Source organism: Pinus tabuliformis, chromosome X, assembly GCF_031772625.1.
Source record: "Pinus tabuliformis cultivar Carrire ecotype Pingquan chromosome X, CPIR1, whole genome shotgun sequence".
Taxonomy (NCBI): Eukaryota; Viridiplantae; Streptophyta; class Pinopsida; order Pinales; family Pinaceae; genus Pinus; species Pinus tabuliformis.
In genome coordinates, this window is record NC_142308.1 from 624,980,245 (window position 1) to 624,994,453 (window position 14,209).

At 39.4% G+C, this 14,209-nt stretch overlaps 2 protein-coding genes across 5 annotated transcripts in view; one reads left to right on the plus strand and one right to left on the minus strand.

Annotated features, from left to right (window-relative positions):
* Positions 1-14,209, minus strand: part of SSP5 (SCP1-like small phosphatase 5) — an 86,181-nt gene that overhangs the window by 60,666 nt on the left and 11,306 nt on the right. The window lies entirely within an intron of this gene.
* LOC149141560 (uncharacterized) lies at positions 765-3,096 on the plus strand. Its single transcript, XM_089448453.1, has 2 exons — positions 765-2,615; positions 2,737-3,096. Exons 1-2 carry the CDS (start codon positions 846-848, stop codon positions 2,938-2,940), a joined length of 1,974 nt encoding a protein of 657 aa, XP_089304579.1. The 5' UTR covers positions 765-845; the 3' UTR covers positions 2,941-3,096.

Consider the following 14,209-nt stretch of genomic DNA (forward strand, 5'->3'; position numbering starts at 1 on the left):
AAGTTATGTTCACTCAACATTAAGGGGGTGGGTTAGGGTGAGGTTAGAGTGAGGTTAAGGTGAGGAATGAAAAGAATAAAGCCCCCATTCATTCCTCATTTTCTCACTTTGAGTTTATGAGAGTTGGAGAAGAGAAGAGAGGAGAGGAGAAGAGAAGAGAGGAAAGGAGAGGAGAAGAGAGGAGAGCTTGGAGGAGTGAAGAAGGAGGAGCTAGAAGAAGGAGGAGGAGCTTGGAGCAAGAGCTTGGAGGACTTCATCTACAAGAGCTAAAGAGGTAAGTTCAAACCCCAAACTCCCTTGTTTTTTTGACAATTTTTTTTGTATTTTTCTCCTCCCTCTCCTACTCTTTCCCATTGTTTCTACTTGCTCCTTTATTTACAGGTTGTCCACCACCTATATCCATATTCCAAGATGGTGTTCTTTTGGCTTCTATGTATCATTCCACTCTTGGTTTTAATGATGGCAAAGGTGAGGAATAGAAGGGAAGAAACAGAAAAGGACATTGGTGATGGTCCTAATAGGAGTGACCCAATGTATGATGAGGAGGAAGGGTTTGAAGAGGAAGGGGATGAACCTGAAGGGGACACTGAAACAAAAGATGGGAAAGCTACATCAACACCCTTGTGGAACTATGTGACCAAACTTGATGGGGGAAAGGGTGGTGGATATTACAAATTTGTGTGCCCTCATGGTTGTCATGGAGGAAAACCATATTGTGGTTCATATACCCGTCTGAGGAGGCATCTTTGTGGGGTGCTGGACAGTGATGAAAAAAAGGTTCTGTGGGGGTACAAATTTGCCCAAACATTTCAACTGAAGAAAGAAGAAAATACATCCAAATAGAGATGGCTGCACAACAAAAAAACAAGAAACAAAAAACTCATTCTGAATCAAGTGCAACCTCTAAATTTGGTAGTTGCTCATCTCCTCATGGTACTTCTGCAAGCTCTGGAGGTAGAAGAACAATAGGGGATTTCCTTAATGTTGCTGGGAGGGATGATGTGGATGCAAAGATAGTCCGTTTTCTTTGTGCTTGCGGTGTACCATTCAATGTGCTTCGCTCTCCCTATTGGCATGAAATGGTAAAGGCCATCAATGAAGCCCCAAAAGGATACAAGGCCCCCAACTATGAGAAAGCTAGAGCAGTGTTATTAGAAAGAGAAAAAGCTAAGGTTCAAAGAGCTTTGACACGTTTTACAAATGAGTGGGTAGATTCTGGGGTATCCATTGTATCAGATGGGTGGACAAATATTAGAAACCAACATTTGATAAATGTTCTTGGTGTTTCTTCTAGTGGTGCAGTATTTATTGCATGTCATGACTCCTCCTCCATCACTGCATCTACACAAAACATTGCAGATCTCCTATTGAAATCAATCAAAGATGTTGGTCCGAATAATGTGCTTCAAGTGATCACAGATAATGCAGCAAATTGTAAGGCAGCAGGAAAAATTATTGAGCGTACTCATCCACACATCTTTTGGTCTGGGTGCCTGGTTCACACATTGAACCTTTTGATGCATGATATTGTGAAACACAAAGAATGTGGGTGGATTGCTGAGGTTTACAGGAGAGGGAAGCAGCTCATTAAATTCATCACAGGGCATACAAGGGTAAACTACTTCTATGGCACTTACTCCAAGTTGCAATTGCTTAAAATTGCAAAGACAAGATTTGCTAGTTATTACCTCACCTTTAGGCGGCTAGTGAAGGTGAGACAAGCTTTAACTAATCTGGTGTGTGCTGAAACATGGGATGAAATTAACACTGACATAGATGGTGATAATGCAGTCAAGGACACTGTTCTTGACAGTTACTTTTGGGGACAGGTTAAATATGTTTTGCAATTCACCAAACCAATTTATTACATGATCAAGTTTGCAGATTTAGATCGACCAGTAATTGGGGAGGTGTATGAGCAAATGGATAGCATGTTGGGGCAGATTAAAGACATTGTTGAGCCTAGAGATATCACCTTGTACAATTATATTCGTGTAGAGGTGGAAAACCGATGGGAAATGCTAAATGTTCCATTGCATGCATTAGCATATGTTTTGACACCTAAATACTATCATCCATCATGGCTTTCAACACCAGCACCTGGGGGGGGAAGTAGGAGAAAACCACACCAAGATCAAGAGGTTCACAAAAAATATATGGCTGCATTGAGTAAATTAATCCCTGATGAGGAGGAGGCTGCATTGGTACGGAGACAGGTGAGCAACTATACGCTCAACACTGGTCCATTTGGGAGCATGCATGCAATTAAAGATCGAGAGACTTTTTCTGCTCTTGAGTGGTGGAACATGCATGGAGGGGGTACTCCACTTCTACAGAGTTTGGCATTGCGGGTGCTATCACAGGTGGTAAACACTTCTTCTGCAGAGAGGTGTTGGAGCTCTTATTCTTTCATCCACAGTGTTAAAAGGAACAGGTTGAATTTAGACCAGGCAGAGAGCTTGGTTTATGTTCATTACAACTTGCGATTGTTGTCCCATTACTGTGAAGATGCAAAGTCTAATAAAGACTTGTTGATTTGGGACAAGAATCCAGAGGAGCCCAATTTGGAGGATGGAGTGTTGCGACTAGAGCAATTAGAGGATGCTCTTATCCAGGTATGTCCATTGTGGTATGAATTTTCCAATTTTCCCTTATAAAGCATTTCTCTAATTCATGTTTTTAATTTTTTTGTTAACTAGTTTTTTTTTTTTGCATGAATTTTTTGAGCGATTCTAGGATGATGATGACCGTGTTGATATGCCACCACCCCCACCCCCATCTGGTCCCTTGGTTCCTAGGTTCCATGGTTCAACACCAACAGCAGGGGGTTCTTCTTCATCAGTTTCAGTGCCACGACTTCCACAGGCACCATCTTCTTCATTGCCACCACGTGGAGGCCCGCCACCACGTTCTATTCGTGGTGGAAGGAGGAGAGATTAGTAGATATATTCACAATCTACTACTTTTTGTCATAGATTACTCATTAGACTTGTAGACTTGTGAATTTGAATTTTGAACCTTTTTGGCTTGGCGGTGACCAAGTGACATATTTTGTAAACATTATTATTTGAATTTTGGACATGACAAATGTTGACAGTTGCTTACTTGCTAGATAAATCATAATATGCTCTATGTTTTATGTTTTATAATATGCTTAAATGTTTTATGTTTTATAATATGCTTAAAAATTTGATGTATGTTTGTAATAGCTAGAATATAGATGATTGTTGTACATACTAGTAACTACAATGGAATCATGGATGCCATATCTATCTTGATTTATGCAAAAATATGCATGTTTTCATGTCTTCTACAATTAATTTGGTATTTGGGATGTTTGTTTTGAGTATAAATGCAAAAAAATATAAAAAATATATATATATATATAGCAGACGCTTCGCTTCCTAGATTTTTGGAAAATGACGCTTCGGCGTCCCCGCTTCCAAAAAACGCTTCCGCTTCGCTCCCGCTTCGTGCAACATTGGTTACACTTAGCTTACAAGTACAACTTTGGTGATCAATGATGATAAATGTTATATATTGAATTTTGAAAGCTTGAAACTTTAAGATTGATGAGTCATGAGACTCAATATGTTGTATGTTACTATGTTACTAACTTGTGGACGTGGTTGATGAAGATTATAACCTCTAGATGATTGTTGCTATATGGTTCAATCTATGTTTTTTATATCTAATTCATCATTCTACATGTTTTTGTTGACATATATGCATCAAAATATAAAAAAATATAAAAATATATATATTATATAAAAAGCACTCCAAGGATTCGCTCCCAAACTGGGAGCTTCTGAAAATGTCACTCCCGCTCCCAAGTAACCTTGCCTCAAACCATATTGAATCATGCTCTTCAAGTATCTAAGGACTTTTGTCAAGGATCAATCATGAACTACCTTAATGTTTTCACTACAAAACATATATCAAACTTGATACTCACTATAGATACATAAAGAAACCAATTAAATGAGTACATAAAGATTCAAAGTGCTTTAATTTCAGCCGAACTGAATCAGATTCGACCGAGTCGACCAAGTTGTACCGCTAGCCAGGCCGGCTCAGTAGAAAAACCGGTTCGGTTGTTGGTTTGATACCGAACAGGCTGAGTCAACCGAGCCAATGGAACCGAGCCGACCGAGCCGGAACCCTGGCTGGTTTGTTAAGGTGTTGCGGTTGGTGGATGGGGAAAGATTGGCTACGGGCTTCATTTATGAGGCTCTGGATCAAGCAAAGGATCAAATAAAGGCAGCATACAAGGATAGAGTGGCTAAGGATGGACCCATTTGGGAATTCATTAATCAAAGATGGAACAATCAACTCCATCGCTCTATATATGCAGTTGGTTTTTTCTAAACCCAAAGTATCATTATAAAGCTCTAGAGGCAGAAGCTTCACTAGGGAGGTTAGCAGTAGTCAGTAGTACTGGTTCCGAGTGAAGTTTTACAGTTTACTTTTGTTGTAGCGGCCATTTAGAGCCTCCTTGGTTATGTGTTTTTGTTTTGATCCCTATATCATGTATGTATTGGATAGTGTTGGAATTTCTAAGTCTAACCCGTTAGAAACCCTTCATGTACTTTCTGATTTATTTCTGCCTACTTGTTTTGATTAATTAACAAGTTATTTACCATGTAAATACTGAAAATAAATACAAGTACATGCTCAACACATTACAGATCATCAACTGAAGGAAACAAAACAAGCACACAAGTGACACCGTTGTTTTTGGACCAATGTCCCCAGAAAAACCCAATGCGGGAAAACCGGTGCAGCTATCTGAGGGTTTTAATTATTAAGTAGTTTCATAATACAATCTAGGTGCCAAAACCAGCTCACCCAACAGAGAATAATCTCGGCAGTAGTACCTCTCAGTCGAAGACAGATGTTCCGACTGAAACCCCGGATAAACACTCTAACAGCTCCCAACTCCAATCTACCCCACGAAAACCCCATAGTCAACCTCTAGGGATAGCGTCAGCCCTTTCTAGCCCAGCGTCACCCTAGCTCGCCCTGCGTCAGCCTCTAGCGGCACTGCGTCAGCCCTTAGAGCCTTTGCGTCACCCACACTGGCTCTCTGAGAAACTGCGCAGCTCCTGGTTGCCTCTGCGTGAGCCCCAGCTGGCTCTGCGTGAACCTCTGGCTGGCTCTACGTCCCTCTCTCCCGTCTTATGCATTGATCCTGGCACCATCTCTGCATCTCTGCTTCTGTATTCACTGCCCCTCAACTGCAACTCTGATCACTCTTTCGACTTCCTCAGCAAACCCTGCCCCAGAAAATCGAAATCTTGATCCACTCGGTGTGTTCTCCAAGTGACCCTCAAGCCTCCTCTTATACTTTTCTCGTTGACAATTCTATGGCCGAGATTAAGTCCCTAATCAACGGCTAAGATTAACTCTGGCTTGATCCATAACTTTTGGACCCTTCTAACACAGTTTTATATTAATTCACATTAATATTTTATTTTACCGAAAGTTAAGACTTAGGGACTCCATTAAAAATATTAATTATTTTAATATCTCACAAACTATTTAGAATCTGCCCAAACCATTTCTAGGTATCGGAGATCTCATGTGCTTTAGCCTCTCCACCAATTTTCGTGGCTAGAGCACATCTGATACTACCCCAAATCAACAGATGGTGCACTGGGTGCCATTTTGATATAATTGATATATTCATGAACCTACTTTGATCATATGTTGTCTTCTCTCTACATTCTAATGCATTGTGTTTGGAAACATGAATGAAAATATTTAAAATTATGTTTTTTCATTAAAAAAAAATATATTTAATGTATTTTTTACAACGATCGAGTCTTTGAAATCAAACAAGCCGAGTCGATACCGAGTCAAAGTCGGAATCGAATTCGACCCTCAACCGATTTCAAACCCGAGTCAGAGTTTTAAAACATTATTAAAGAATGATCTACCAAATATAAATCTAAGAAAATAACTTCAAATTAGAACCATCACTAGAGATTTACAAGCTATCGTCTAAGACCTCTTTAAAATTTCTACTACATGCTTCCTTCATAAATTTAAGACTCCCCCAGAACCCTATCAAACCTTTAGAACTAGAAAATGATGCATCAAGCCAGTGTCCTCCATTTCAATTTCGCTTGCCAACTTCTTGCACCATGCAATGAGATTCTTTGGACTACCCATAAGGATCAACTAATCCACATACACACTAAGACAAGCAGATCAAATTCATCAAACATATAAAACTAGTTAGGCTCTACAGCAGTCTTAGTGAAGCCCAAACATTAGAGGTACTTATTATCTCTAACTAGCAAGAGCATGGTCCTTGCTTCAACCCATAAAGGGCCTTCTTTACACAACATACATGGGTGCTCTACCCATGCAAGTCAACCTCTCAATTGATTTATGTATACTTCCTCCTCAATCAAATAATTAAGCAAAGTTGTCTTAAATTTTGTACGATAAATAGGCCAACCAAACGCTAATGCTCAAGACATAATGATTTTGATGGAAGCATGCTTGGCAACTAGAGCTCCCTCTTTCTAAGAGAATCCTAGCACTAGGAACCTAGCCTTATGTTTCTCAACACTACAATTAGTTGTGTTCTTTACCTGTTAGAAGAACCTAGAAACAATCACCAACTTCCCTACATGTTCTTCAAGACAGAGTTATGCTCCTCCGTTATGGCATCTCGCCATTCTTGCTTCAATGCTTCTAGAAGAACAAACTCTCATGCAGCTAGCGGTGCTTATGGAACAACTGACTCTCGTGTTGGTGGTGGTGCTTCTAGAAATATTAACTCTCGTGTTGTTTGTGGTGGGACGAGATATGGACCTCACTTACAAAAGTAAGATTCTCAATATGTTGGGTCATAAATAAAAGGATTTGGGTCTTATCTTGTTTTGCCTCCTCATAACTAGAAGGCTTTGCATCAAAAATGGAAGACACTAATGCAAAATAACTAGAAAACTTCTTAATGGGGTGCTTGTTGATTTTTGGTAGCATCGGATGTGCTCTATGCCTCAAAATTTGCAGGGAGGCTAGGGACACATGTATTCCACAATACCCAAAAATCGTTTTGGGAAATTCCACCCGGAGACAGTGTTATTAAAATAATTAATTATTTTTAATAGATGCCCAAGTCTAAACTTAGGAAATTAAAATAATTAAAGGGTAATAATTAAATTGAGGGTGAAACTTCTAAAAGAAGAAGGAGATCGAGTCCAAATGATCTGAGCCATTGATTAGAATCCAATCTGGGTCGTTGATTACTCAACTGGAGGATTATAAGGACGACTTCGATGGGCATTTGGAAAACACATTAGAGAGAGATCAAGAGATCGAATTTCTCAGAGAGGGCAGCGCAACAGTGGCGAGAGAATCTATTGAGGAGATTTCTTGCAATGAGGGGCAGGGATAGTTCCGGAGGGAGATTTCTTGATCCAAGAATTACATCGCAGAGGACACAGAGAGATCCACAAGAGGCAAGGCAGAGGCTACACTGGGCAGCGTAAGCTCACGCAAAGGCAGCGCAGAGCTTCAGAGGGAGTCTGACATTCAGCTGGGAAGTCGAGTTCCAGTGCCAGAAGTCGGGGTGTGAGACCGGAGAGACAGAGGAACGAAGCTCCAAACAGCAGGAGATCTAGGAAGAGGTGACACCGATCCCCAGAGAGGTTGACACGAAATTGCGTAGGTTGATGCAATGACTGCACAAAGCCAGCGTGTGGCCAGCCATCCAAGGGCTTGGGGATCAATGTCGAATCGCCAGTGATAGTGTGAGGTATTTCTCACTAATCTTCTGTTAGTCAGATTCTCTGTATTGGATAGCCAGCAAGGCATCCAAAGATTGTATTCAGAAAACTACTGCTTAATAATACAAACCCGCAATTGTTGCACTGGTTTTCCCACAGTGGCTTTTTCTGGGGACATTTGTCCAAAAAACAACAGTGTCATGTGTTGTGTATTTCTTTCTTGCTCAGTTTCTTGTTTCTGCATTTAATTTAATTGGAGAAGGTTGCAGTGTATTAGTTTCGATACTTGCTGTAGGATGAAATAAATAATTTGTTCAGCAAGTTAACAAATAGAAGATACTTAATCAGTTGTTGCAGTAGAAATTTAGGCAGACCGAATTTTCACAGTGCTCAGTTAACAAGAAGTCTTAAACCCTCCTTCATGCTCCTATGCCTCCTACCCTCTCTAGGTAAACCATTTGGGCCCCCTAAGTTCCTAAATGAACTAGAAGACCAAATAGGCTCATACATGTACTCAAATATGCCTTATCTAAATTTGATTTAGCTAGAATCCATGGGTCGACCTTTAGGGTAGGAAGCTTCTCTCCTCAACCTTGGTTGGAAGCTCCTGAGACATAAAGGACCATGCATCCTCGTCAACTTAAAATTATCTCAACCTACAACTACCTTTTTCAAAGATAGAATGTAGACCTTGTAGGCCTTAGAAGTCTTTTTCTATCCCAAAAAAATACTCTTCTAACTAGAGGGCTTCAACTTAGTTCTTGCCCAGCTAGGATTATGAACATATAAAAGACAACCAAAAAAATGAAAATGTGATAACTATGGCTTTTCATCGACAAAAGCATCTTCTAATGTCATATCCTCTAATATCCTATGAAGACCCTTGTTTAAAATGTGGATTGACGTGTAACATGCTCTTGCCCAAAGGCACATGGGCGAATCTAAGTCATGGATTATTGCCTCAGCAATCTCTATCACTGACATGTCTTCCCCTTTGTAACCCTCATTCCATTGTGGGTTGTTTCAAACTCCTTGGAGATTTACTCTCCTTCATTATTTGATCAAAACATTTTAATCTTCTTAACTGCCTAATTTTCTAAAATAGATTTCAACTCTAGAAACTTTCCAAAGACCTCTCCTTCATTATTTGATCAAAACATTTTAATCTTCTTAACTGCCTAATTTTCTAAAATAGATTTCAACTCTAGAAACTTTCCAAAGACCTCATCCTTGCTCTTCATGAAGTAAAACTTAGTCTTCCAAGATGAGCCATCAATAAATGAAACATAATAAATGTTACCCAATAGCAAAGTTGAAGTCATTGGCCAACATATCTAAATGTATATCAAGTCAAGAATCTCCCTTGACCTATGTTAATTGCTTGGAAAAGTAATCTTAGCATGCTTGTCAAGTGGAAAGCCCTTGCACACATTTGTCTTCTTGGTTTGAAGTCTAGTGATCCTTGCACCATGTCCCTTCAAGATAAGAAACACTTTGTAGTGTAAGAGACCCAACATCTTGTTCCAAAGCTTGCATAAGTTGTCACTGCCATATATAGGGATCTCACTGAATCCACCAACAACCTATCCAAACCACCCTCTCGCACAGCTCTATCCAAACCTCAACTGAGCTCCAAGCATCGCCTCCAAATATGACTTGATGATAATTAAGCTCAACAATATAGTGTAGGTATACCATAACTAAAATTAAAAATTGGCTCTTGGTCAAACCAAGAACATCTAAAACACCACTAAACACAAGAAAATCACCTACGGGCGTCTCAAAAAAAATGCATCCCACCACTACTTTGGATACATGGCATCATCACCAAGCTCCAACTATATGCATACCCCTTGCTCCTCAAGTCTGTTAAAAGCCTTCTTGTTGAAGGTCATATGTTTGTATGCTCCATTGTCAACATCCCATTCGACACCAAACACAATGTTATATGATAATCATGAGATAATGGAAAAAGTTATCTCAATCCCTACAAGATACTACTACTATTCTTGCGTGCCCTTGCCCTTACCCTTCTTCTTAGAACAATTAGAAGCATAATGGCCAAACTTCTGACACTTCAAACACTTGATATGGTTGAAGTCTTTCTTGCCCTACTTCAAGAAACCTACATCCACTCATTTTCATTTCTTCCCTAATCCTCCTTTCTTACTACCCATCTTCATCCTAATGATGAGGACTAGAATATACTCTTCCTCCTCTATACCTACAACTATCTCCAATCTCATCTACTCCTAGACGAAATCATCCTCTCAAAAGTGGGAAGCTTATCTTGAGCACAAACACCCCAAATAGAAGACTACCAAATAAATGATAACCCATTCTCTATAGGTACTAACTCTTCACTTTTGACCTCTTCTCCAACTACTACAAATTAATTATGGAGTTCAACAATATTCATCAAATAACTAGCTACATTCTCTATCATGCTCATTCAAGTGTCTCTGAGCCTATTCCCTAAAATCATTTTATGATTAATGTTCTCACTTTAATAGATAGTGAATAAAGCATCAAACCACTGCTAGTGCTTATCGATCTTCTTTGTTACAATGTGAGGGATTTAGTGATCCTTCATTAAGTCAAGGATGGCTCACTTTGTGTTGGTAGTCTTCTTGTTATATTCTACCAATAAGGAAGCACTTGCAGGAGATGTAACCTTCTACACAAGATGCCAAAGCTCATGCTACTCAAAAAGCATATGCAACTGACACTTCTAAGGAACAAAGTTGGAAGGGCCTTCCAATCTCTCTATATATGACACTAAAGGTAGTCATATTATTGCTCCTACAATAAACTGCTGGAAAATATATAAGCAACAACCTATCATGGGCATATCATGGTGCTTCTTAAGCATGAATCGTGAGCATATCATGGCGCTTTTCTTAAGCATGAATCATGGGTATCCCGCCCTAAACCTTCCAACAACTCTGCCTATCCCAAGTTGATGTCCTATATCCATACATGGATTCCTAGATTGTTCCAAAAATGTGTTTACATACCATGTGAAATTCTCAGACAATTACATTCAAAAAAAATTAGTTGAACTCTACGGGGCTTAAAATTGAAATCTCGAATCAAAACTATTGATTGGAAATATGTTAATCTACAAACACATACTAATGTAAATATGAACAACAAATACATAATATTGAACACACAAACTTGCCATTATCTTCTCATTAAATCTAAAAGAAAAATACACAACAATAACTCAATTCCAAAAAACATAAATCACTCACGCTCTTCTTTGTCTTTTATGAATGAAGAAGGCTAGGGGAATACACGAATAGCCCATCTCTTAGGTGCCCCAATTAGAAAAACGTAATCTAATCTTGTCCAAGGACTAGCACCCAGCCAACATGAGAAACCTTCTAAAGAATTGGGTTCTTATCCAAACATGGCATCCTACTTAAACTCATGTGGTTTTCTACAAATAGAAAAGCTCCCTTAATCTAGCACTATCAAAAGCAAACTTCCTAAAACTAGAAAAATCAACTTCAAAACATAACAAAAGTAAGCTACTAAGAAAAGCAGAGTTTGCACGTGAACTACTAAATTTGGGACAGTAGTCTAAGTTTGGAAATGGATGAGAATAACCCTTCTCCTACATAACTCCAACACACCCTCCAAAGAACACTAGTTACATGCCTTCACTACAAGATGCTATTGCATAAGAGTCACAGTATAATGTGCTCCACTATTGCACTATGATGAGGGAAACGTTGTTGTCACGATTTTAAGTGCCCAAATTAGAAAAACCTAATCTAATCTTAAGGACTAGCACCAAAGTTACGTGAGAAACCTCCTGGGGAATTGCATCTTTGTCCAAACTTTGCATCCTACTTAACTCGTGTGATTTTCTACAAATGAAAAAGCCCCCCTAAGGCTAACACTAACAAAAGCAAACTTCTAACTAGAAAAAATAACTTCAAAAAATAACAAAAGTAAGCTACTAAGAAAAGCAAAATTTGAATGCAAACTACCAAGTTTGGGACAATAGTTTAAATTTCGAAGTGGACAAGGTTGGACCCTCTCCTACACAACACACCCTCCAAAGAACACTCGTTATGTGGCTCAACTCCAAGATGCTACTACATACGAGTCAAGGTACAGTTTGCTCCACAACTACTTCCCAAACCACAGTAAAGCTCCTGCAAAATATTTCTTCACCTCCACAGGTCAATCTGACCACTAGAAGGCTCACGTCCTCCCTCTGCAACTTGACACAACCTATCCTGCAATTCACACTGCTATTCTGAAATCTGCAGTGAATTCCTACAATCGCACTAATTTCATGCAATTCGCTCTGCAACTGGAAATCTTGATCTACTAAACTGGCAACTCGTACGACTTCTCCTGGCAATCTTGGCCTCTCTATTTGCAGAATAACTCTCAGAGAATTCCTCCTTCGGATCTCCAAAACTAGAAGAATACTGATGAAAGAAAATTCCAAAAATATTTACTACTTCAACTGTTGTTGAAACCCCCACTAGTGTCAAACCCCACGCTATCATTGCGCCCTCTTCACTGCAATGAATTGATCTCCAAGACTGCCCATCAATTTCCTTTATAATCTCTCGTTGAGAAATCAATGGCCAAGATCTAGATCTAAAATGATCTAATCGATGGCTAAGATCACTTAGAAACTTTACTAGAAGTCTCTAGAGGAAAATCGATCATGTCTCAATTATTACTAATTAATTAATCTATTTCCCTAAGTTAAAACCTAGGAAAATAATTATGATTGATTAATTAATTTAGTTAAGACATTTCCATTCAAAAGAATAGCTTAGGCTTAGAGATATTTTTTGCTCTTCTACTCCTAGCCTCATTGACACCAAATAAGGCTAGACCACTTGTCTGAGCTACATCAAACAACACTCCCTCTTAGCAAGGTGTTCTAAGTTCGACACCATCATGCTTCGCGCTCATATCTAGAACGCCTATCTCCTTGAGTACCACATGGCCCATTTTACTATGTCACAACTCTCCCAGACTACTGCTACAAGTGATTAGTGCAAACTCATTCTCTAGTCGACTAGAAGGCTCATATGTGGCTGTCAATATCTACTTCTAGTTGTTCCTGTCACCTTTCTTCTTGCATAGGCAATTGTTGTGCTAATGAACAAACTTGTAACATCCATAGCACTTGATCTTCGACACGTCTGCCTTATTTTCCTCCTTGGAGATGGACCCTTTGCTCGATACCTTCTTCACTTTGCCCTTGTTCACAAGAGCAACATTCTCATTGTCATCTCCCTTCTGCTCGGAACTGCTGCTAGTACCAGTGTTGCCTTTCACAAGGCTGAGTTGAAGCTCCTCCTATGTGAAGTCATTCCACAAGTGTTCCCAACTAGGAAAATGAAAATCAAATCGTCCACTAACTACTTGCACGAAAACATCCCACTGCTTCTGAAACCCATTTAGGGTTGTTCTCACAAGCTCTTCATCCTTGTCCTTGTCTCCAATGGCTACTGGCCCATCTATAACTGTTCGGATGCGAGTGAGATAACTAACAATGTTTTCTCCCTTATTTTCCCTTGTGCTTTTGAGCTTCTCTCTTACAATCATTTTCCAATTCATATTTTTATCCTGGGAAAGTTTGTTGATGGCATCGCACATCCTTCTCAGTGGTATATTCTTCCATTAAATGTGGAACTACGTGGTCCTTGACCCCATCTAGAATAATACGCCTGGCCTTGGCATCATCTTTTTGGTACTGATGCGATATGATAGGATTTGTTGGTACAGCAGTATGTGCCATAGCCATAGCAAACTCCTTCGATCCATGCTCTTCTAAAATAAGAAGGCACCAAATTCTCTAGACACCAAAATTAGATGCACCAACAAACCTATCTTGATCCCTCAATCCTATTGCATAATCTCTTCTACCAGCTAACAAAAGTACATGGAAAACCTCACGGTCTCCCTCTACAAGTGATCTCGGCCCTTTACAACAATTCGCTTGGTTATCCTGCAAATCGTTTTCCCAACAATTCGCACTTCCTGTAATTATAGGAATCTGCCCTTTCTGCTATTTGCCTTTTCTGTAATCCGCCTATAGGAATTCACACTTCTTGTAATCACACAAATTTCCTACAATTCATACTTGCAACTGGAAACTCAATCTAGTTATTCGCACTGCCTCTGGAAATGTGTTTTGGCAATTTGCTCGGTTGAACTCGACCTCCTCCTTGCAAAAAAACAGCACTGGTAAAATTCCTCCAAGTAATTTTGGAAATCAATCTGGGTATTAAACCCTTGGCTTCCTCTTCCAAACCCCTGCGTTAATCTACTCCAGTAAACCCCTCCACTTCAGATCTACTATGATACCATGCGAAAAATTCTATTTGCAATTAATCTAGTTATTATTCTCCTATCTTTAAACAGATTATTTGTCCCAACAAATTATTTACTGCAAATAATGAATAAAACACAACTGCAAATTT